At 39.7% G+C, this 22016-nt stretch overlaps 1 protein-coding gene across 2 annotated transcripts in view; it reads right to left on the bottom strand.

Annotated features, from left to right (window-relative positions):
• Window positions 1-1716: 1716 nt before the first annotated feature.
• The window catches only part of LOC146700852 (glutamate receptor 1-like), a 109181-nt gene continuing 88881 nt past the window's right edge, over window positions 1717-22016 (bottom strand). Inside the window, exons 16-18 of one of the 2 annotated variants that reach the window (XM_085471105.1) lie at window positions 17695-17809; window positions 10725-10859; window positions 1717-5233 (exon numbers count right to left, since the gene is read on the bottom strand). In XM_085471105.1, the coding sequence (XP_085327231.1) occupies window positions 5021-5233; window positions 10725-10859; window positions 17695-17809 (463 nt within the window). In that variant the 3' untranslated portion in view covers window positions 1717-5020. Of the gene's footprint in view, window positions 5234-10724; window positions 10860-15804; window positions 15920-17694; window positions 17810-22016 lie in introns of both variants that reach the window. The other variant, XM_085471106.1, reaches the window with a different exon arrangement.

The raw sequence follows: 22016 nt of genomic DNA, 5'->3' as shown, positions 1-22016 counted from the left end.
GTCGTGCTTCCTGCAGGGTGATTTTCCTCAGAAATGTCTGCTGAAGTGACGCCTTATTGAGCCTCTCTGGTCACATTATCAGAGTGACATTCCTCTGATCTGCCTCTGCTGTCAGCCAGCTCTACAGTGGATTTTGGAGTGTTGGTCATCAGAGTATCTCCTGCTGTCTAATTTCATCACAAAATGTTTTTTAGCCTGATGTCTTTACAGCGGCTCAGTTACCACATTACAACATTACAGCTGCTTGTGGATATTTCTGCAGAACACATACAACTGTCATTTCTACCAATTGGTCATGCCAGATAATGGGAGATAATTAAAGTGAAGAGAGGCTTGATATCATATTCCTTCATCTAACAGACACATACCCGCTTATAGAAAGAATACATACTATAAAAAGACACAAGATTAAGAGTTTCAAAGAGCCTCATGTCGAGCGGGAAATAGGACTCTCGATCTGATTTAACCTCCCTTCTGGCATTGCCCTGTGGCTTCAGAGTATCAACAAATCATTTCATAATGTTCTATAACATGATAGATGAGGAAAATAGTCCCCACTCAAGCCGCAAAAAATCGTTTTTTTCTTTAGCGGCAAAACTCTGCTGGGTGTAAGTCAGGTCTTAATTTTAGCACCATCACCAAACAACACAGTTTCAGCAGAAAACCAAACACAGACACGCTCAATAAAATACATTAACCATATATATATACATACATGAGAATATTACAGTTTATGTTGGCTGAGTGATGCTAATGATAATAAGAGCTAGTTGAATTCTGTAAATAGAAAGAAAGGATGCTTCAGCCCTTCCTTTATTACCTCCTTCAACAAAGGATACAACCAAAGATCCTTTTTAAAAAGAAAGGAGATGATGTGTTCACATATTACACAGGACATGTCAACAGGGTGGGAAAAACCAAAGGTCTGAGAGAAAACCTGCCCAAGCACCTAAAGAACATACAAACTCGTCACACTCAATGCAAGCCACTGTGAACCCACAGTATTAACCACTCAGCTTCTCCCACAATTGACTCAGTCAACCATCTAAACAAAGATGCTCTGATCTGCCTCTCTCACTTTTAAAAACCAACATTCAGTGCTAATTGACCAAGTTCTTGAACTTGTCTGTAAGGCTGAGCTCAAAAACTCTTTGGAGAAAGCTCATTTCTGCTGTTTGTCTCCTCAGTCTTAGTTTTTCAGTCACCACCCACAGCTCATAGCCACAGGTGAGGGCAGGAATATAGATTGACCAGTAAATCAATAGCTTCACCTTCAAGCCCTCTCTTCACCACATACAGGTATAACATCTACGTCACTGCAGATGATGCATCAATCCATCATGAAAACCAAACTGAGATACTCAAACTCCCCCACTACAGGGAACAACTCCTCAAATCAGAGTGGGCATTCCACACTTAATACCATGGAGGTGTCAAGGGTGGTTTTCAAATCAAAGTCATTAAAGAATCTTAGAAAATTGAAACGACTTGATGATGAACAAGCTGTTGAAAATCATGCAATGTAGTTTTAAGCAAGCACTTTGACATTCAGTAAAAATCTCTAATCAAGCGTGAACCCATGGATTTAATTGATTTGCCAAGCCCTAAATGAAAAAGTGTAAAGTGCCAGAACAAGCAGGCAAATTAGTCCTGCAGAGACTTGGATCTGTTATCATTTCAACTCAAAAGCGGGAAAAAAAAGGAAAACTTCAACAGTCAAGCTTATAATGTAAGTTTTTATTAAATAGTATTAGTGACAAAAATCAAAAGATTATAAATTCCAAAATAAATGAAAAAGATTATGCAGACAAACAGGCGAAGCTTGGCACAGTATCATTCATATACAACTGTGAACACCTGATTTTTCAGTTTCAGAGTATAAAACATTTTGCTGCGGTGCTGCTTGATTGCTCGTGTAGTCCAGAAAACACTGGGGAGGAAATCCAGGAGTAATGTGAGGAAACAACCTCCAAATCAAACCGAGTTGTCCTCTTTCTCAGGATTCCTGATCAGAGAGAAATGTTGAGCAAACTGAAGGAAAACTCAGCTTCTTTATAACACAGAACACACTGAACACCTTTCACATGACCCTAACACCGATCAACATCAAGTCCTGAAATTATATGAGTATATGAGATTATTGACATTTATGGGAGAGTTTAGTGGATACTTAAAGTAACTGTAAGATCCAGTATTATAACTCACAGCATGCTGGTCACAGTCTTGTTTCTCTTGTATTTAATTTCGAGAGCTGAATGACTTTTGGTTTGTGTGTCCAATAGTCCAGTGGATACAGGTGATGTTGTTCATTTCCACTAGTTAGAAATTTTGTTCTGATTGGTCCCTTTGATGGTGCCTGTTTCCACATGATTGACTACACCAGACGTAGGAGTGTAGCTAAAGCCCAGCAGAAACTTCCATGTGTACAGGAGAAGCAGCTGGTTGTGTTGGCTGAAGGTGGTGCTGTCAGGAGGCTACTGCTACAAACTCTCTGCTGTGTGTGAGTGAAATCAAAATGGTGACTCTAATACTCACAGAAAAGTATTTTACTGCATTCCTAACCTGTAAAAAATGAGCTACATCTATTCTTTCGATGGCTTCTATCTATAACAGAACGTTTTATCCAGAAAATGGTAATTCTGGTTGACCTTAAAAAACGATCTTCCATAGCTGATCAGATGGTTCATGGTGTCTGCTGGTTTGGGACACATGTTACAGTTTGCATACTGGAGTTACTGTCTGAGACAATTCTAGGTCATATCTTGACTTATGGCATCATATTTTTGGATCTTAGATGTTGTTTTTTCCTGTAGCACATATTACTGGCACCTGATTTAACCCCTTGACATCCTCCAGGTCACCAGTGAAGCCCTTGGAATTATGGCTGCACTTTAGCCACATTCTAAATGTGGATAGTTGTTACCTTTCAAATTAACTGTGTTAAAAGCATGTTGGCCTTTCAGTTCCTCTGTTATATTAGTTCCATTTGGATATGACACACAGGTGAAAATTCTGTATAAAGGGGTAGACTCGAACTCAAAATGGATTACTGGTGACTTGCTGGATGTTAAGAGGGTAAATTTATATTTGAGTATATTAAAAGACTCGAAAGGGGAGAAAATCTTTTAAACCAAAGGTAAAATATTGGAAAAAAAACACTCACTTAAAAATTTTATGTGTGTCACATCAAGAAAGGTTCAGTGTAAATTTACCACAAAACACATTTTCAGTGAGTGTGCTTACATGGCTATGTAGCGTCCTGCTATTAATGATATGGAAACTATGATAATACGAGCATCCTGGCTTCTGCATATTGTTCAAGCTGGTGATATCTGACATTTCAATAACTGATCGTCATCAATTCCACCGTTGACCAATTTGCTGCAGGTGGGGTTTTTGACAGTAAGGGAGTTTGGAAATTGCTTTGGAAGTTCAGGGCAATGATTGTTTGTGGACATTTTTAGGCAGCAAACAGAACGGATTAGAAACTTGTCATCCTTGCATCCTAGTCAGGTGCTTGAAAAAACTCAACTGCCTCCTTTCGATGTGGAGCTCCTCACCTTGTCGCTAAGGTTGAGGCCAGCTACCCTTCATAAAAAGCTTATTTCTACTGCCTACTGTCCACTAGCCAGAGTTTGTGACGTCTTTATACATTTTCTGGAACCCTAAACGAATGCAAGTAAATTCCTGTGACATTGCGGCGCACCATTAGTGCTGCTGCAACTAGAAATCAGGACTTCTTTCACTGGTAGCAGTTATGTATGATGAGGTTTGTTTGTGTCACCTTCATAGCAGAAAAAAACACTCTTTAATAAGCTTGAAATAATTTGCTGACTGATTAAGCCTGCTTCATATTGAAGACGCTCTGAATTTTTGAAATGTAGGTGTCAATAGCAGGACACTTAAACATAACCAGTAAACATATCTCCACATAAACACGCTCACAATTTCAAAGCATATGACACATCAGTCTGTATTCCTAAACTGCATTAATATGAATATAACTCTTGGGGCAGATCACAGATCAGAGCGCTGTCAGCTGTTCTTCCGCACATCCATCCGCTTCCGCTTGTCCTTTTCAGGGTCGCGGGGGGCACTGGGGCCTATCCCAGCTGTCATATGGCGAGAGGCGGGGTTCACCCTGGAGAGGTCACCAGTCTGTCGCAGGGCTAACACACAGGGACAGACAACCATTCGCGCTCACATTCACACCTATGGGCAATTTGGATTATCCAATTAACCTATCCCCACTAACTGCATGTCTTTGGACGGCGGGAGGAAGCCGGAGTACCCGGAGGGAACCCACGCAAACACGGGGAGAACATGCAAACTCCACACAGAAAGACCCCGGCCTGATGGTGGAATTGAACTCAGGACCTTCTTGCTGTGCGGCAACAGTGCTAACCACCGTGCTCCTGCTCTTCAGCACGTTCCTGAAAAAGGTCTTCATGCTCAAACTTCTGAGCCCTCTCTGATCTGGACATGGTGTTCTGTGTGAATGTGACGAAGCACAAAGGAAGAGGAGGGGACTGGAGTGAAGGTCAAGAAGAGGTTTAAAAAAGTTATCCCCCCCAACCAAAACGCTGGTCAACCCCCTCTGCTGCTTCAGTTTAAGACAGTGCTCATAGAAAAAGTAATTCCAGTTCATTTAGTTAGAGTTTGTTAAGCCCCGCTGCTTGTCTTGATTTCTCTCAGGTGTTTTGTTCAGGTGCTCTCTGTTCAGAGTTCTACAGTATTCAGTCATTCACGGTGAACATGAACACTTCTCCTTCTGCCTGCCAAATCCCTCTTAATCTTTTTCTTTTCTCTTCTGAATTCAACACTTTTCCCATTCATCCATTTTCATAGTTCTTCCTCCCCTTTTTTCACTTCCCTTGCCACCCGACATTTCATCCTTATTCTTCTTTTATGCTTCCCTTTTTCTCTTTACTTTGTACCTTCTATTTCTCTCCTCACCAACAGACTGACAAACAGGTAGATGGATAGAAGCGTCTTGTCCAATAACGAGTCTTGGCTAGGATCACATGCCTGTGGAGGAGAGTCCCAGGCCGGCTGCTTTGCTCATGCAGGGTAAACCCTGAGCTCCAGCTTTTGGGAAATCGTGGGCCACCACGCGGCCATTCTCCCCTCCAAGTCCTGACGGTCCAACTCCTAACCCACCAGCAACCGCTCCTCCTCCTGCCACCGCTATCCCGCCAAGGCTGGTGCTCATCATGGCGGCATCAATAAGCTCCTGCAAGACAGGGAGAGATGAGACAAAAGTTATTTAAGCACACAGACTCACACAAAGACAAGTCTTTATTAAATTCAGTTTAAATAGTTAAATTGTTTGGCAAAGAGGAAAAATATCTCAAAACTCTTTCATTTAGCAGATGAAAATCCTTCTAATAGTTTCAACAGTGAGTTTTTCTCTTGACCTCAGTTTCCAGTTAACAGAATTAATATTACCTTTTTAAGGCCAGAATTAATCAACCACATTTCACGTGAATTTACTTTGGATATCCATAATGTAGATATTTTTATTTCCATCCATAACCAGATAGCAAAAAGTCTATTTGGATTTTATCGACAAATTCTTCGAGTCCATGTTGTTTCTTTTATTTATTCAGTTTTTATATTTCATATGTTGAAAATTTTACTTTTTGCATGTGTACTTTCCAGACTCTTCGCTCTATGTGAAAGATGTTCTTTCTGCACAAATCAAAAAGATGTGATGTTCATGCTCCCAGCATGAACAATAACAATCACCAAATATCAGCATAGAAATGTATTCTACTAATCACTTACCTTGATTCATTTGATTAATGGAGGGATATTCTTGTTGTTTTTGGCTTTCACATCCACCAACACAGAGTGGAAAACCTGGTGGATGCTGAGGAAGTTCATGAGGTATCAATAATAAATGTGTGTGTGTGTGTGTGTGTGGGGGGGGGTTAAAATGATGTTTTAACAAATTAACAACAGTAAACATTGCCTAGCGGAAGAGGATGGATGGAGGAAGTATTACCTCCTATTACACTAGATGGTTTTTACACTGAGGTTCTTTAGTTTCTTTATTCCTCAGATTTCTAGTTTGATTCATAGACATTCAGTCGGCTGAAGTCAGAAATAATGACGCACTTTATATATGTTAATATTGTTCACAGAGTTATGACTCTGAGAAGTAAGACTTTTGGCATAAACTACAGTGATCTGGTTGAAGGCTCCTAATTGCCTCCATGAGTTGTTTCACAGCTGCACATCCAGTTTTTGGATAAATGATGCTTGAATGAGTGTGTACCGCAGTAGACCGTGTGTGTGTGTGTGTGTGTGTGTGTGTGTGTGTGTGTGTGTGTGTAAAAGAGTCATCACCAAAAGTGATCAGAGTAGAAGTTGTTTTTCAGTAGCAGAATGAAGCTCTTTCCCTCAGCCTCACCTCTCAGTAAAACTAATGATGTGGATCCAAAGTTAATATCCTGCATCGGGCCTCTGAGGCTCCCACGCTCCCTCTCTGTTTGCTGCAGAGTGCCGACAGTCGTCAGGCAGATTGGTACAAATAAATCCTCGATTTATTCACTTACTGAAGCAGCTTCAGCGCCTACAACGCCTTGGAGCGAGCGTACTTACGTCTGAACGCCCGACACCGAGCACCATGGGCATCTCCCCTCATGTCTCTGCATCTCCTGCCCATCTTTTTCGTTTTGATAGAAGGTTTTATTATGATAGCAGCTCTACATATGATGTCAACAACAAAACAGCATCTGTCCCTGCAGAGTCAGACCATCACTGCTGTTGCCTGCAGATAATAATAGCCACCTGTTAAACCATCGTGAAGCAGACAAGAGATTTTTGTGTCCTGAATATGAAAATGTCTCCTTCCAACACTGTGGCCCCAATGACGGCCCTGTTGAAGCTAAAACTGAATTTTAAGCATCACTTGTCGATTTGGCCAGTTTTTAAGTACAAAAAGTAAGAATCTGATGATAAGTAAAAGACATTATAGAACTTACAGGGGCATTTTCATGTAGAGACTTGATTCAAAATAAGTCTCAATGTGAAGAGAAGTAATAAAGCCACTGAGTAATAGGTGGAAAAACTTAAAGCTGGTGTTAAACAGGTGGAAAGTTTCAAACAGATGAATGCAAACAGGTTGGAATATAGGTGGGAAGGATTCCTTTTTTGGAGACCATGAACTTTTCTAACCTAATACACAGTTGTTGTTATGATATCTTAACTGTCATAAAGTGAATGTACAAACTTGACTGGACATGCATGTCTTTGGACTGTAGCAGGAAGCTCGAAAATCTTGAGAAAACTCTTGCAGCAACACAGAGAGCATGCAAACTCCAGGAAGAATCATCTGTCCCAGGAAGATTAATCCTGATGTCCACTTCTATGTGACAAATTAGTATCAAGGTTTGCACAGATGTTACTAATGAAGAACAAAGAACTTTAATGATCTGCAGCCTCATTAGGACAGGAAGTTGTGTCAGAATGTGAGCATGGAGCATACTGATCATATGCAATTAAGCCACAAAGCATCTCACGCCACTTAATGCAAAAGTAATGCAACAACTTACTTTGTCCAGGACACAAATGACAAGTAACGTGTAATGCATTTCTTTTCTTGAATGAACATCCCAACACATGGCAGATATTTGTCATGTATGGGTTTAACACGATCAGTATCTCTGCTTCTAGCGCGTTCTCATCCCTCGGGTATTACTTAATGCAGTTTTGTCGCTGTCGTGTCTCTGTTGAGCACAGGGTGTCCTTTAGTTTCTGTGCCTTGACACAGTAGGTTATGAGATCAGCGCAAGGGGTCTGTCCTCAAATCCCATCATTAGTGAGTGTATGGGTTATTGTTGTGAGCTGTGTAGCCCAAGCCACAATCTTCTCGTAAACCTAACTGCAGTTTTCAGAAACCTGAAAACTAGGACTACTTCACAGCACCTAAATTTAACCATTATTATATGAAATATAAATAAATAAACCATTTGGGTCCTTTGATTAGACCTAACTAGTCCTGATCTTTGTCACGTATACCCCCAAGTGCAGGATGCTTCTTAAACCCAAACCATAAGCTCTTCCTCAAGTCCATCAAGTACTTGTTAGTGCTTCAGTCTAACAAAGTTCTTTTCAGCTTCTAAACCTAATCCCGAACGTTTTAGTGTTTAAACTTAACCAGTTACTTTTGAGCACATAAACCTGACCAAGAAGTTTGAGTTCTTAGAAATAACCAACAAGTGAAAACTAAAGGAAAATAGGACACAGACTATCTAGACCTCTAATATGGGACCATTATCTCTCAGTATCAGCTAATGCCACAATGACAAAGAACGTCTCGCATCTAAGAAAAAGCCATTATATTATGGGCTGGGGTAAGAAAGTGCTGGTGCCTTAGACGATGGTCAATCTAATCGCAACTTGGCACCGAAGTTATGTTGGAGCACAAAGACACATGCAACCAACCTTAAATAAAAAGAAAAGCTACAGCTGCAAAGACCAGAACAGCTTCACAATCCAAACGTTTAGTGAAGTTAAAAACCCTTGCTTCTCTGTTACGGGAGACTATGATGCAATATTAACAGCCTAGTTTCAACAATGTATCAGAAGAGAATGCATCATGGATATTCCTTTATTGATTATCAGTCCCGTGTGTGCTGTCGTGCTCCTTCACATTCCTCTGCAGCAGGTAACCGTTGTGTAGCCCTGCTCCGTATGTGCCCCCATCTGCTCTTACTGATGAAATCTTGGCCACATGTTGTGTCACCACTGCAGAGTTTTTTAAGTCCTCCCTTTGTGCTCAGACAGAAATGTGAAGTGAATGCAAAGTCCAGCGGAGAGGAGACACACTGGTGCCTCTGCTGTGGAAAAACGACTCTAATGACTTGTTTGTTCCTTCTGAGCAGCCCATCAAAGTCTCAGTATTAACCAGCACAGTCAGTAATGAGGCGACCGCAGTTTCATCACATACGGACGCCGGCGATAAAGAGGAGCTCGAGACCCGAGTGGCAGATGAGCAGAGTTCAGTTGATGTACTTTGAAATGGCAGAAGTGTTTTTGCTCCTGCCCTGTGGCTCCATGCAGAAAAGGGCAGCAGCTCATGCACATGATTAAAAATAAAACTGCACCCATGAATGAACGAACTTTGAGTTCTCTGGTGTAAAAGAAACATGCACTAAAATTATGTTTATCTATTTGACCAGGCTTAAAACACCCACTTAGCTGGAACGAAGGTTATATATCACCTACAGAGATGCTGTACTACTACTACAAAAAAAACTAGTACAAAATAAACAGGAAATGTCTGTAAATTTGAGACTGGGATGTTTTCATGACTGAAAGTTCTAAAATCTTTTAAATCTATTCAGAAATTCTGAAGCCATCATAATTAAGCCTATAGACAGAAAACTGAACTACCACAGAAACCAGTAAGTACTACACCAAACTGAAACAGTGGAAACTAAACTTGACTAAAGCAAACCTGAATCTGTTGCACTCCCCTAAATATATGGCTAAAATACTCTTTTCTTCCTGTTAAGTACCACCTTTGATTTGTGGTGGCCTGACTGGAGTTCTATTCTTTTTTCTGTCCCTCGGATCCATATAGACACATGAGCCGCGCACTGATAATATTCAGATATACCGACTCAGTTCGCCCTTACGTATGTTCTTCAGCATATATTACCCATCTCTCTCCATCACCTTCATTCACTAATATTCCTCTCTATCTCTGGTTGTTGGTGTTGCTTCTGTGAGAACTTTTATGTTATTTTTTTATTCTTCCTAACTTAAATTTGCAAATCAAATCTGTTGCCAGAGCCAGCTTTGTTTCAAAAAACAACCTTGAGAAGGTTATCCGTGCTTTCATCATGCTCAGAATGAATTACTGCATTTTTATGTGGACTCGGGCTCTTCCAAAATGCTCCTGCGAGAGTCCTGACTGATGCACACAAACAAGTAAATGAGTACACATCACCATCCTGGCTGCAAAATTCCAACATGTGTTTGCTCCCAAGTGCTAATCACACTTGTTTCATGTACCATGCTACTCATTTAGATCACATCACCAGCAGCTGTTTAAACCACCAGATTGTATTCAACAGAGAAATTTCAAGCTGAAGCTCAGAAATGATCTGGAGGAGAACAACCTCTCCTCCAGATCATCTACCTCTGTAACTGTTAACAAATCAGTGCACAAGTGCAAGAAACGAGGTCTGTAAAGACATGGACGAGTGAGTTTGGTGTGGTTAATCTTGACTGGCCTGCACAGAGTCCTGACCTCAACCTGACAGAACACCTTTGGACTGAATTAGAGCAGAGACTGTGAGCCAGACCTTCTCATCCAACATCCGTGCCTGACCTGGCAAATGTGCTACTAGAGAATGATCAGAAATTTCCATAAAGACACTCCTAAACTTTCTGGAAAGCCTTCTATAGCTGCAAAGTTTTAAGCATATGAATAAAAGTGGGATGTCACTAAAGTTCATATGTGAGTGAAGGCAGACGAGCACTGCAGATTGATACTTTTGGCAATATATTGTATGTTCACGCTGGCCAGGACAGCCCAACTTCTGACAGCTATGTAATAGACATTTGTGCTTCATTTGGATCAAAAGAAGCTAAAAAAATTACTGCAACATCAGATATGTGAAATATCCAGCTAAAACATTTCAGGCTCAGCGTTTAAAAGCAAAAATCGCAGACTTGTTTTTACAATTTTACCATTTCTCTGATCTCACCTTCATCCTTCTTGACTCAATCCGAGACTTGTAGCAGAACTCGACCAGAGCCACCAGCATGGCCAGGCCCAGCCCACCAATCAGGATGTAGAAAACTCCAGCTACATTGCTCAGACTGAGCGCGCTAGTTTTGTCCTATCAGCACAGAGAAGTGAGGTTAGAGACACCGAATCATGGTGCACAGAGGCATGACATCACTATGGTTTGAATCCAACTGTAAGCAAAAGGACAAAATTATTTTTAGAAAGTTTAAAATGGTCTAAAATCCCAAAGCTAAATACAAGTTTCTAACTAGGAAGACCATTATGCAGCGTTCAAAGGCTGTGATATTCTGACAAATGGAAATATAAATCCCCTCAGAGAATGTCTGAGATCCCCTGAATTATGGAATTTAATATGAAATTACTTTTGGGCGACATCCACTCAAATTTGAAATTTGAAATTTACTGCCTAACTGATAAGTTTGTAGTTTCCATTCAAAACATAAAACCTAATCGGTGACACCTGCCAGGAAAGTAAGTTTTAATTGTGCTTTGATGTTTTTGTACATCAGAGTCTATTTTGAGATATGAACAAACTCCTCTTTGTAAAAAATCATCACTTTTTCCCAGCTAATCACAATAAGGAAACAGTTAAAATAGTTAATAAATGCTAACAAATGTTAACAAATAACAAACATTAAAACTAATTAAAATGAGAGTTTGTCACTCCAAGAGTCCAATTCAACCATCTAGTCTTTAGCCCAATATTATCTGATATATAAATGTATTTAAAAGTCCAAATGTATCTGACCCTACTGAACAGGGCAAAGACCCTGCTAATGTTCATCTCCTCATGAAAAGAATGACCCTCCGTTGCCTCAATCATAGCCTTTGAACCTCCACATCTATTGATCGGTCACATGCAGCTTCATGCACGAAAATGCAAACAAAATGAGGAAAAAAAATTATCTTGAAATTCTTAACAAAAAGGTCTTATACTTCAATTCAGAGGTTCATTATATCTGTGCTGGTCTTCACGGTCATAGAAATGTGTCATTTATGAAAAATAGCTTTATATCACAATCTTTTAAAAAACAGACTCAGTTGACGAGCTCTTGAATTTTGCACGTTCTTTCCTCACATGCATCGCTTGGTTTTTGGTGGGTGTGACTTAGCTTTTTCATCCAATAGCATGCAGCCTGTTAGAAAAAAAGAAAGGAGGAAATAGTGGGCGGGGCCTCCCTTCAACAGTAGGAAGTGGTGTGAGCCTATCAGTGGGATTTCCTCTCCACACTGTCATGTTAACCTCAACCAATCAGCTTCTGGGAAATCCCACCAAAAGACACTAAAAAAGTCAGACTTCTTAAAAACAAAGTCATCTGAATTTGTGTGTAACATCTGATGCAATAGTATAGTTCATTGATGCTTTATAGTTGTTAACCAGTTAGCTAAGAGATCATGTGAATGATAGTAGAAATCAGCTTGTTAACAGAGATCTTTTAACCAAATACACTGATTAGATACCAGGTAGGTTAAATTTTCTTTTAAGAATTGTTTCTGGGAATAAACAGTCACGGGTCATTTTTAAAGTTGTCCCTGCCATCACCCTTGTATTTACAAGTGTTTTACAGACTGCATCAATAAGATCAACAGCCTTTATAGGGACTTTTCTTTGTCCGTGAGACTTGTACATAATCAGTTGTCCTATATAGTGGTGTTAAAGTATAGTAGTATAATATGTTACTGAAAAAACTCAGCAGCTGAGCTCAGTGAGCTGTGAAGCATGATCATTGCCATTACTGACAACGTGTAAACAAAATGTAGATAAACTCCAGAATTAATCATGTCACATTAAACATTTTGAAAACTTGAGGGCATTTTGGGTTTTTTTACATAATGCGAAAGCCTTCTGAATACAGCCTCTGATATGAATGGCTTCAATAAAGAGATGACAAAGATCAATTTTAGTAAATGAATCTCTATTAGTGGACACATCTTATCATCTCTGTATATTTTTGTTATGGAAAGTTCTCTCTACACTAAACTAATCCAAAGGGAAGGTGGAAATACACCAATCATCGGCATGACTCTCAGTGCTGCACTTTCAGTCTGACATTAAAAGTGTCTTTTCTCAACAGATTGATGAACGTTTTTCCACCATTTGTTAGTCACGGTCTGTTACTCAGCGAGTTCAGAAGAAGCAGGAGGTACATGACAGATTGGAGACAAAAACATCAGCATTTGTGTGTGGGAAGGAAAGGGGAGGAGGGAGGATGGGTGGGGGCAAAGCTGTGGTCATTTGCTTCAATTTAATCAAAGTTGGTCAGCAGCCATAAACAGAGAGAGAGAGAGAGAGAGAGAGAGACTCAAAGAGCGAGAGAGGAAGAAACAGGCAAATATATCTGCATTTATAAAAATCTGACATTTTACATCTGACCTGTGTGAAGGGAACGCAAACCTGCTTTAATCTGGAGCTTATCTTCCAGGCCTGATTATGTCTGTTTGACGGCTTCTTCTTTCTTTTTTAGCAGACAAAGTGTCTTTTTCAAAACTCTGTGACACTGTACAGCCACGAGCAGAGACTAAAAATACACATGTAAAAGTGGCACCTAAAGGCAGTTGGATGTGCGATTAAAAGTGATGTAAAAGGTCACATTTTTCAGCAGAGTCACTCGTCTGTCTGTCTGCGGCTGCTTCCATTGAACTGTGCTGACCACCAAATATTCTGGAGAACAGAAGGAAGGCTGAGCAGAGAAAAGCCTCTGAAGAAATCTGATGGATTTCCACTGATCTGGACTCATGAAAACCCCTTATCTCCAAAAAATGTCTGCTTTGTCAGAAATGGCTGAAGCCCCGCTCGTTTGCCTCCCAATTTGCATAAATTTGTCTTCGAGCTTGAATCACGTTTGGTAGGAAAGAAGTTCATAAAAAATACTCAGCACATTTCAGCGGCCTCTCAGTTTAAGTCAGGAGTACAAATTGGAGTTGTGGGGTTTACACATGCCATCAGGATATTAAAATGTTTTCATGTTTTAATATGTTTATCTTTCAGTTCTTCAGAATGGTCAACTGAGTAGCAGTGATACACTGTAAAAGCAAAAGCAAAAATCCTCAATAAACCAAAAAAAATAATCAATTAAAAAATGACTTTATGACCTTGAATGAAAAGTTTGTCACTTTGCGACCTGCTTTCATACTTATAGGTGAGAAGAGACCGTTCATGTTTAACCTTCTGAGGCTTCAGTCACAGGACATACCATTATTCCTCAACCAGTTGGTGAGTAGTTGCTGGCAGTCACTGGTTTGGTTTCAAATAGGTCTACAGTGATGCGCCAAAAACTTTGTTGCAAATGCTTTAGCCACTTGCAGGTTGCTGTAATCACACATAGATTGTATGAATTTGTTGGGAAACAAACAGAAGCTGTTTCTGTTCAGTGTGAAATATGTGCCTTTTGAAATGTGTTGGCACAACTTTTGTTGGCAGCACCATCTTTGTGAATGATTTCACCCAGGAACAGTTAGAAAACTACAGCACTACTTGCCAAATCATTGGAAAATACATATTTTTCGCTGTCAAACAAGGTTTTCCAGGGCAGGTCCCTTGGCCTGTATTACTGAGGCCTTACTTTAAGGACTTGAGACAAACAGTCTTTGTGAAGGGGTAACAAAATATACCCAATGAGCACCTTAAATCTCACTAAAACATTTACTCTACTGAAAACACGTTTCCTGTTGTGTCCACTGGTCATTGTTTACAAGTGTAGTTTTATTGGAAGATCTAATACAGTAACCTTTCCATTAGGACCTACTCGGATCGAGTCATCACAGTTCGCCATGGTTTTCAGGGTTTTCCATTAGGTCATAGTGAGAGTACCTGGTACCAGGATCCCTTGGAACCCTGCTTGGCCAGGGTTCCAAGGGATCCAAGGAGGTACTAAAATGTGACTTTGTTAGACTGTATTCCACCAATTGGCTGGTCAGTAGTGTCACTCAGTGACTTATGAGAGTGTCTTGTTCAGGAAAATCAAAGCCCCCATTTATAAGAGCTGGCAACGAATGAAACGGCTACAAGAAACAACCCTGTGGTCCCCGAGTCTGACGAAGAGGCACAGCACAGCAGGTATATTTTTGCCTTAACATACACCTTTGTTGTAGCGCTCATGTCGCACATTAATTACATAATGGGACACGTGGATGCATTGCTATGGTGACAACCACACACATCAAGTAGTACTGGATCGTAATGGAAAACCAGTCGATCTGAGTCGAGTCGTGGCGAGTTGATCCAAGTCGGTACCAATGTAAACGAGACTTAAAAGGTTAAATTATTGTCAAATGCTAGCAAAGGTTTTAAGAGTTCGTTTTGACAGGTGCTTTTCTTTTTTGCTCTTCACAAAGATGTTTTAGCTGCATTATTCTAACCACAAACAAGTACAATCAGGCACGAGAAAGCTTGCTGCTGATTGTTCACATTCATCTGCTGGTATCTATTTGAGTTTTGAAGAAGTTATCTACAGGTTAAGAGATGTTTAAGAACTTTCATTTTAAAAATGTATTTTCTTCCTCATGCAGGATCCTCACCCCAGGTTACCTAAACGAATTCAGTCACTGTGATGTAGTATGTATAAAGTGTAAAGGTCATGCTATATTACTGCTCAAGGCCAAGGGACAGTGTTGGTCCCCAGAAAGTAGTAACATGCTCTGTTATTGGTTTTGTCTTACTGATATCTGTTTATCTCCCTAAATGTAAACAGATTTTTTACAGGATTCATATTTTGAATTTAAACTGACTTTAAAACTAAAAAATACATTTTAATGCAGGACAATAAACAAACATTTGCTTTCTATTTAGCTGCAGACTATTAGCGGTGCCTTCACTTATAAAAACACTTTCTTCCAGGTAACTTTTAGCTCAAAGCATACCAGTCAATAAAAATGTGGAATAAAGGATCAAAAATATGAATTAGCTCAACTTTTTTGTTTTTACAGTGTAGCTGCTGGAGTTTCAGAAACTAATAAGGGAAGGGGGAGGGGATTGGGTGGGGTGGTGTAGGGGGTTAACCAACACATGACCTTGGGACCAGGCCTCAAGAACTGACCTTTCTGCCGGAGTCCTTGTGTCCACACTCCCCCTTGTCATACCACCACCTGTTTTTCAACTTGTCTAAGACGGCTTGTTCATTGAGCTTCAGTACTGCTAGGTTTACTGGGATTCTTCAAAGAACCATAAGAGGAAGGGAGGGGAATTGGAAATAACATAAATAACATTATGCACCTCCATGTTATCTTATGTTATTGTTCAGCTGCACAGCAACAGGGCTGCGATAGCTACAGCAGTAGCAGTGGTGGTGGCAGCAACGTTTTTAGCAAAAGTGACTTTAGCAGTACAGTAGCTGTGGAACACTACAGAAAACACCTCAAAAACAGCAGAAAGAAAAACAAACAAACAAACAAAAACAGGCACAATCACACGGAAAACTCTGGAAAATGTCAGCATCAAAGTGATATGCATTAATACTCCATCTAGCTTGGTTTAGCCTGACTCCCTACGTGCGAGATGTGTATTACTATATCACTTTGGGTAACCGGCAAGGGCTGAAAACACTCCGGGAACTTTGGGTTTTCTGAGCAAGAATGCGTCATAAGCTGTCTAAAAAAACAGACTGCATACTATAAACTGTAGTCTCTAGGCAAGGAAGGCTGAACAGCTAACTTTTTCTGGAATAAAATTGAACTGACAAAACTGACTGAAGGGGTATTTTATTAAGTAGGTTTAGTACTTATCAATTCATTGCTAGTTAGCCAGGATTTATTTTCTTCAACTCCATGAACAGACTAGATTTGTATGCTGAACCAATCAGCCACAACCTTTGAACCTTTGGTCACTAAAAGGCATTTATTGTCTTACAATTCAGTGTTGTTCCAGGAAACCCCGGGTCCTAGAATGGCTTTCCTCTGCTTTCATCAGCCCGACAACCTGTACTGCCACACTACAAAAACAACTCTAGAAAGCCTTAAGAAACCCAGACAGACATTGTCTAGGCAAGTCTAGATCCCAACTCAATCCAGCATCTAAACCAGGCATATAAACATGTTGAATCTGGGGAAGTCGCACCTTGCAACTTTTGAGTACTCTAATTATATACTGCCTGACGCCACAGACAACCTTCTGCCCATATGACATGTCACAGCAACCAGAGGTAGAACCACAAAAGTTGGTTTTAGTGTCAGGCTGTATATTTATATAGGTAAAACAGTCCACCTACCTATCTCTGAAATATTGTTCTTATCCATATTAGACTTGAAACACCTAAGACAGACGGTTGGGACGTATTTCACCAATCTTTTACTTTTGTAAATAAATTTACAGATAAATGTCCTATAGTACTATGAAAGACTACAGTATTTAAGCAATCAACTCCTAGACTTTAAATATGTAAATCAAGTTTTGCTGGTTCCTCTGGTATAAATGCAGGTAGACAACCTGAGTTTCCCAAAGGGTTCTAAAGCCCCATTCACCTATAAAGTGGCTGGGTTCATTGTTTCTCAAGGCTGGTCACTGGTCCAGTCTCTGGTTGCCCAAGTCACTTCTTTTGTTCAAGTCCAGGGTCGAAAACCTTTCTGTCACTGTGTAAACCTGGAGAAAATCACCATCTTCCTTCTACACGACTAAAAGTACTAAAAAGTACTGAAAGTAAGGTGGATGTTAGTCTTTTAGTAATGAAAGATTTTCTTTTGTAAAATACCCCATCGATCAGAAAGTAAGAATTCAAAAATGTCTTTGACAAAGAAGGTCACAGTTTTGATGGCTCTATCACCTCCTACTTATCTGTAATAATTTTCTGAGAAAGACACCAAATAGAAGGTTCCTGTAGCATTTCATTGGTGCCATCCGGAGTGTTTTAGTTAGGTAGCGAATTCTGGGTTATTGCCGGTTACCCTGGTGTGCCATTGCCTGTCGTTACCCGTTGGGGTTACGGTGATCTGACCTTGGAGTCCCCTCCCCCGGTGCCGCACTCTCCCTTGTCATACCACCATCTGTTTTTCAATTTGTCCAACAGGCCCTGCTCGTTCAGTTTTAACACTGCCAAGTTAACAGGGTTTCTACGGGGATGATAGTAACAATAAGGGATAAAAGGGAACCTGGTGTTAATGAACAGACGACTGCCACAGTGAAGATAGCAACATTAATACACATGTGTACCTATGACAGGCATGATATTATTAATGAATGGTACATAAAAACAACAGATTCACTGCTATTCAGCCCAGACCTTGTAACATGCTGTTTTCCTGCATCTTCCTCCTGCATTGTGAACATTACAATGCAAGTAGACCAAATACTTACAGTTAGAGAAAAATGCCATCATTTTTTTTAAATCAAATTTTCTGAACTGGGAAAATCTTCAGGTAATGCACACTAGTGACTGTCTGTCTGTCTACTTTACAGGACTCATGCAGTCTCTTTTGAATCTCCGAACACTGTGGTCTTTAAATGGAGAAACACCGTTGTCAAACTCAATTAAAGGTGTGATGCCCATTTAAATGTAATTAGTTAATAACCTCTGTCTCTCTTCCACAGCATGTTTTTATCCTGTTTTCCTTCTCTCACCACAACCGGTCACAGTAGATGGCCCCGCCCCTCCCTGAGCCTGGTTCTGCTGGAGGTTTCTTCCTGTTAAAAGGGAGTTTTTCCTTCCCACTGTCGCCAAAGTGCTCGCTCATAGGGGGTCATATGATTGTTAGGTTTTTCTCTGTATGTATTATTGTAGGGTCCATCTTACAATATAAAGGGCAGCTGTGGCTACAACTGTAGCTGCCTCCACCAGTGTGTGAATGTGAGAGTGAATGAATAGTGGAATTGTAAAAGTGCTTTGGGTTCCTTGAAAAGCGCTATATAAATGCAATCCATTATTATTATTATTATTATTATTACAAAGCGCCTTGAGGGCACTGTAGTTGTGATTTGGTGCTGTATAAATAAAACTGAATTGAATTAAATGTCATAAATAAGTATGCAATACTGAATGGAATATCAGTGCGGTGGTCTATAATACAAGAATCATTTAGACTTTTAAAGTAAATAACAATCAATAGTAAATGTTTGACAAACACTTTAATTTCTGTCTCTAATTATAAGTAAAACTGGTAAAAATTCCTGTTTGTGAGCATCTTTTCAGTGGTAGCATATGTTGACAATGGTCTCACTGGTTGGATCCCAATCCTCCAAAACAAGGCTAATCACTGCATTCATTATTTTATGAAATAATGGCACCACGCCGATGCCAATATGGCATCAGCTTCTCGGTTTAATTTGCATTGTCTATAACAAGGAAAGGTAAACTGCACTTTAATATTGTCTGGGTCGAAAAAACAGAAAATGATTCCATTTTACTACTGTGCAGCAAAGCGCCACTTGCATTTACTTCTAGTCAATACCTGATAAATAAAGGCGGAACACCAGTCAAGTATTCAGGTGTAAATCAGTTCAAATTAAAGGGTAAATGTCTTTTAAATATAAATTTTGTGACATTGTACATGTCCTTGTTGTTCCCCTTTACATACCATAAATGATCAAAACTATAGTGTGGCAGAAGGCAGCAGATGATGTTGAACGGTACATGGTAAATCAATAAAATGATCAATGAGCAGCAGTAATTCAGTTTGAAATGTCAATAACAGATGATGTGATGAGTGTGAAAGCAGCAGAAGAGTTTTGTTCTAAAGTGCATAATTTAATTTAAAAAAAGATCTGTATAAATTCAGTGTGAAAAAACTCCGATTAAATTCAGATTAAAAATGTTTGTGAATCAGATGCTGAAAATAGTAATTTTACAAATTTGACATATCAGGAGAATCACTTACGCTGGGTTCAGACTAGAGAATACTCGTTTTTTATTTTGAAAAATCATTGCTTTTCATGACTGAAACAGACTAAACATTGTTTCCGGATCATGAATGCTACCTTACTTTCAAGGCGTGCGTAATGGAAGGAAGTGCTGATAGCTGTATGTCTTGAGTAATGGTGTGTGTCCACAGGAGCTACCCATTCTGCTAATTAATGACTTGTGGAGCTAGCTGTGCAAAGCTGAAAACTAGCTGTGGACTATCTAAATGAATACATATTTACTCCTCCCCTCAAATGTTTTCAGGAAAATGTATGTATTTTTTCGAGGTTTTAACCTCTCTATTTGGTATGGTCTCATCATTCCCAGTGGCCAGAACAAAGTTTATCTTTTATTCTGATGTGGTCAGAACAAAATCAAAAAGTCTGAACCCAGCGTAACTGTTCACAGAAGTGATGCTTGAGTTCACACTGAGAAGATTCCTGCTAAATTACATTTCATGTCTACACACAGCTATGTTTGGTCAGATTGGTGGTATTCCTAATTGTTCAGGATTATCTCAGTTGGGATATCAAAGAAGCCAGTCCTACAATCCAGAAATGAGTTAGTATTTGTGCACTTCCAATTCCCTTGTCGCAGTCAGCAGGATTTTTAAATGGGACTGTGGTTGATATGAACTTCAGAGATTTTTATGTTTTGTTCTATAACATCAAGTACATAAGTAAATATTCATTTCATAAATTTTGAAGGTTTTACTTTAAGTCTTTGAAGCCTATGGACCTCATTATGCCCACCAAAATGTGTAAGTATCCAAAACTTTTATTTCCCACAGAGCTTATTTAATAGTCTAACTCAAAAATCAAAATCTGTTTTGCTTTTTAGCAAAGGAATCAGGGTGACGCTCACTTCCAAGTCAGCCTACAAAAACCCATCATCCCCGTGGCACTTTATTGTAGAAAATCACCATTTTGGCACAAAAAACTACCATTTGTTTGAATCCTATCAACCAGATTCTGTGAAAACTGTGAGAATGTCATTTGGAACAAATCTTGCAGAAACACAGTCATGGTTAAGGCTCAGAAACAGTGGCTGGGAAACAGCAGAAGGATGATGAGCAGAAAGCAGATTGAATGAAGTCGACTGATGATTTTTTTATTGTCATCTGTTCGTACTAAGAGCCGGTCAACCCAGAGAGAGAGAGACTGCTCACAGAGAACTCAAGAGCTCATCTTTTTGATGTGTAAAGTTGATTATACAATATGCTCAGCATTCAATGGGTTTAACACAACTGTGTTGCTAAGCAACTGATGACAAAAACTCAACCCTTTATATTTTTAAAAAAAAAATGTTGATTTGGTGCTTCCTGCATCTACAGCAGGGAGCAGAGGTAAATACATACCACCTTCTCTATGCAAGCTGCATTTCAAAGTGACTTATTGATCCATCGATTGATTGAGTCGGATCATACACACAGATTATTTTCAGGGATTAAATAGATTCAAAACTCAAAGGGAAAAAAATATCACATTCCACATGGTGCAGTCTTTGTTCTTCTAGTTCGTCTGCCTTTCTCTGACTCTGGGTTGGCCGTAAATTGCTGACATGAAGCAGAGAGAATGAGAACAAGATGTTCTTTCACTGAACATCTGATAAAAACATGGACTGAGTTCATTCATGTATGAAACAAAGAAAAAGGAAGAACGTGACTTTATGCTGCTGTCAGGTATAATTAAAACTCACCAACTCCACCTCAGGTTATATTTTTCAGCTCAATTTCTGTTTTGTTTTCCTCTTCTGTGGACAAAAGCCATGTTTTTCAATTCACCTTAAATGGCTCTAAACCAGCAACTCATCTGTTATCAAATGTAACATTTATATGGGAAAAAATTCATTAAAATTTTACATGTCAGGTTGGGCTCATTTGTTCAAGAGTATTGCTTGTTTTCCTATTTATGTATTTATGTATTCTTTACTCCAATCAGCCTCACAGCTGTAGCCCTGCTGTCCTACAGTAGTGACACCATCTTGCAGTTCAAACAGCACACGTCACTTGGGTCTCTTTCAGTGATACTCCTTGTGCCTGGGGACCCAGCTCTCCTATGGGAATTACACAAAACACATCTGGGACTCTGCTCTCTAGCAACAGTAATCTCACTGTAATACAGGAGTGATAAAACCTCACATCTGGGACCCAGATCACTGGGGGAGGGAATATTTTGATTTCTATCACAAAATTAGGCAGTGATGCTCCTTATGGATGGGAATCCCATTGCCCAGAACAGAAGAATCACCACAGCCCTAATTTCTAATAGATGTGATGCTCTTCATCTACAGGAATTATGCTTATCTGCAGGACTGACAAACCTCAAGCCTACAAAGACCACTCTCTGACAGGAGTGATGATGTCCTCCCTGATTGCTACACCTTACATCATGCTTTGCAGTGGAAGTGACACTCCTGACAGT

The sequence above is a fragment of the Copadichromis virginalis genome, linkage group LG10 (genome assembly GCF_057382275.1).
Source record: "Copadichromis virginalis isolate Kocher_CV1m ecotype Utaka linkage group LG10, C_Virginalis_male_GT1.1, whole genome shotgun sequence".
NCBI classification, from domain to species: domain Eukaryota; kingdom Metazoa; phylum Chordata; class Actinopteri; order Cichliformes; family Cichlidae; genus Copadichromis; species Copadichromis virginalis.
Note: the sequence above shows the minus strand (reverse complement) of the source record. Positions and strands in the feature narration are given on the sequence as shown.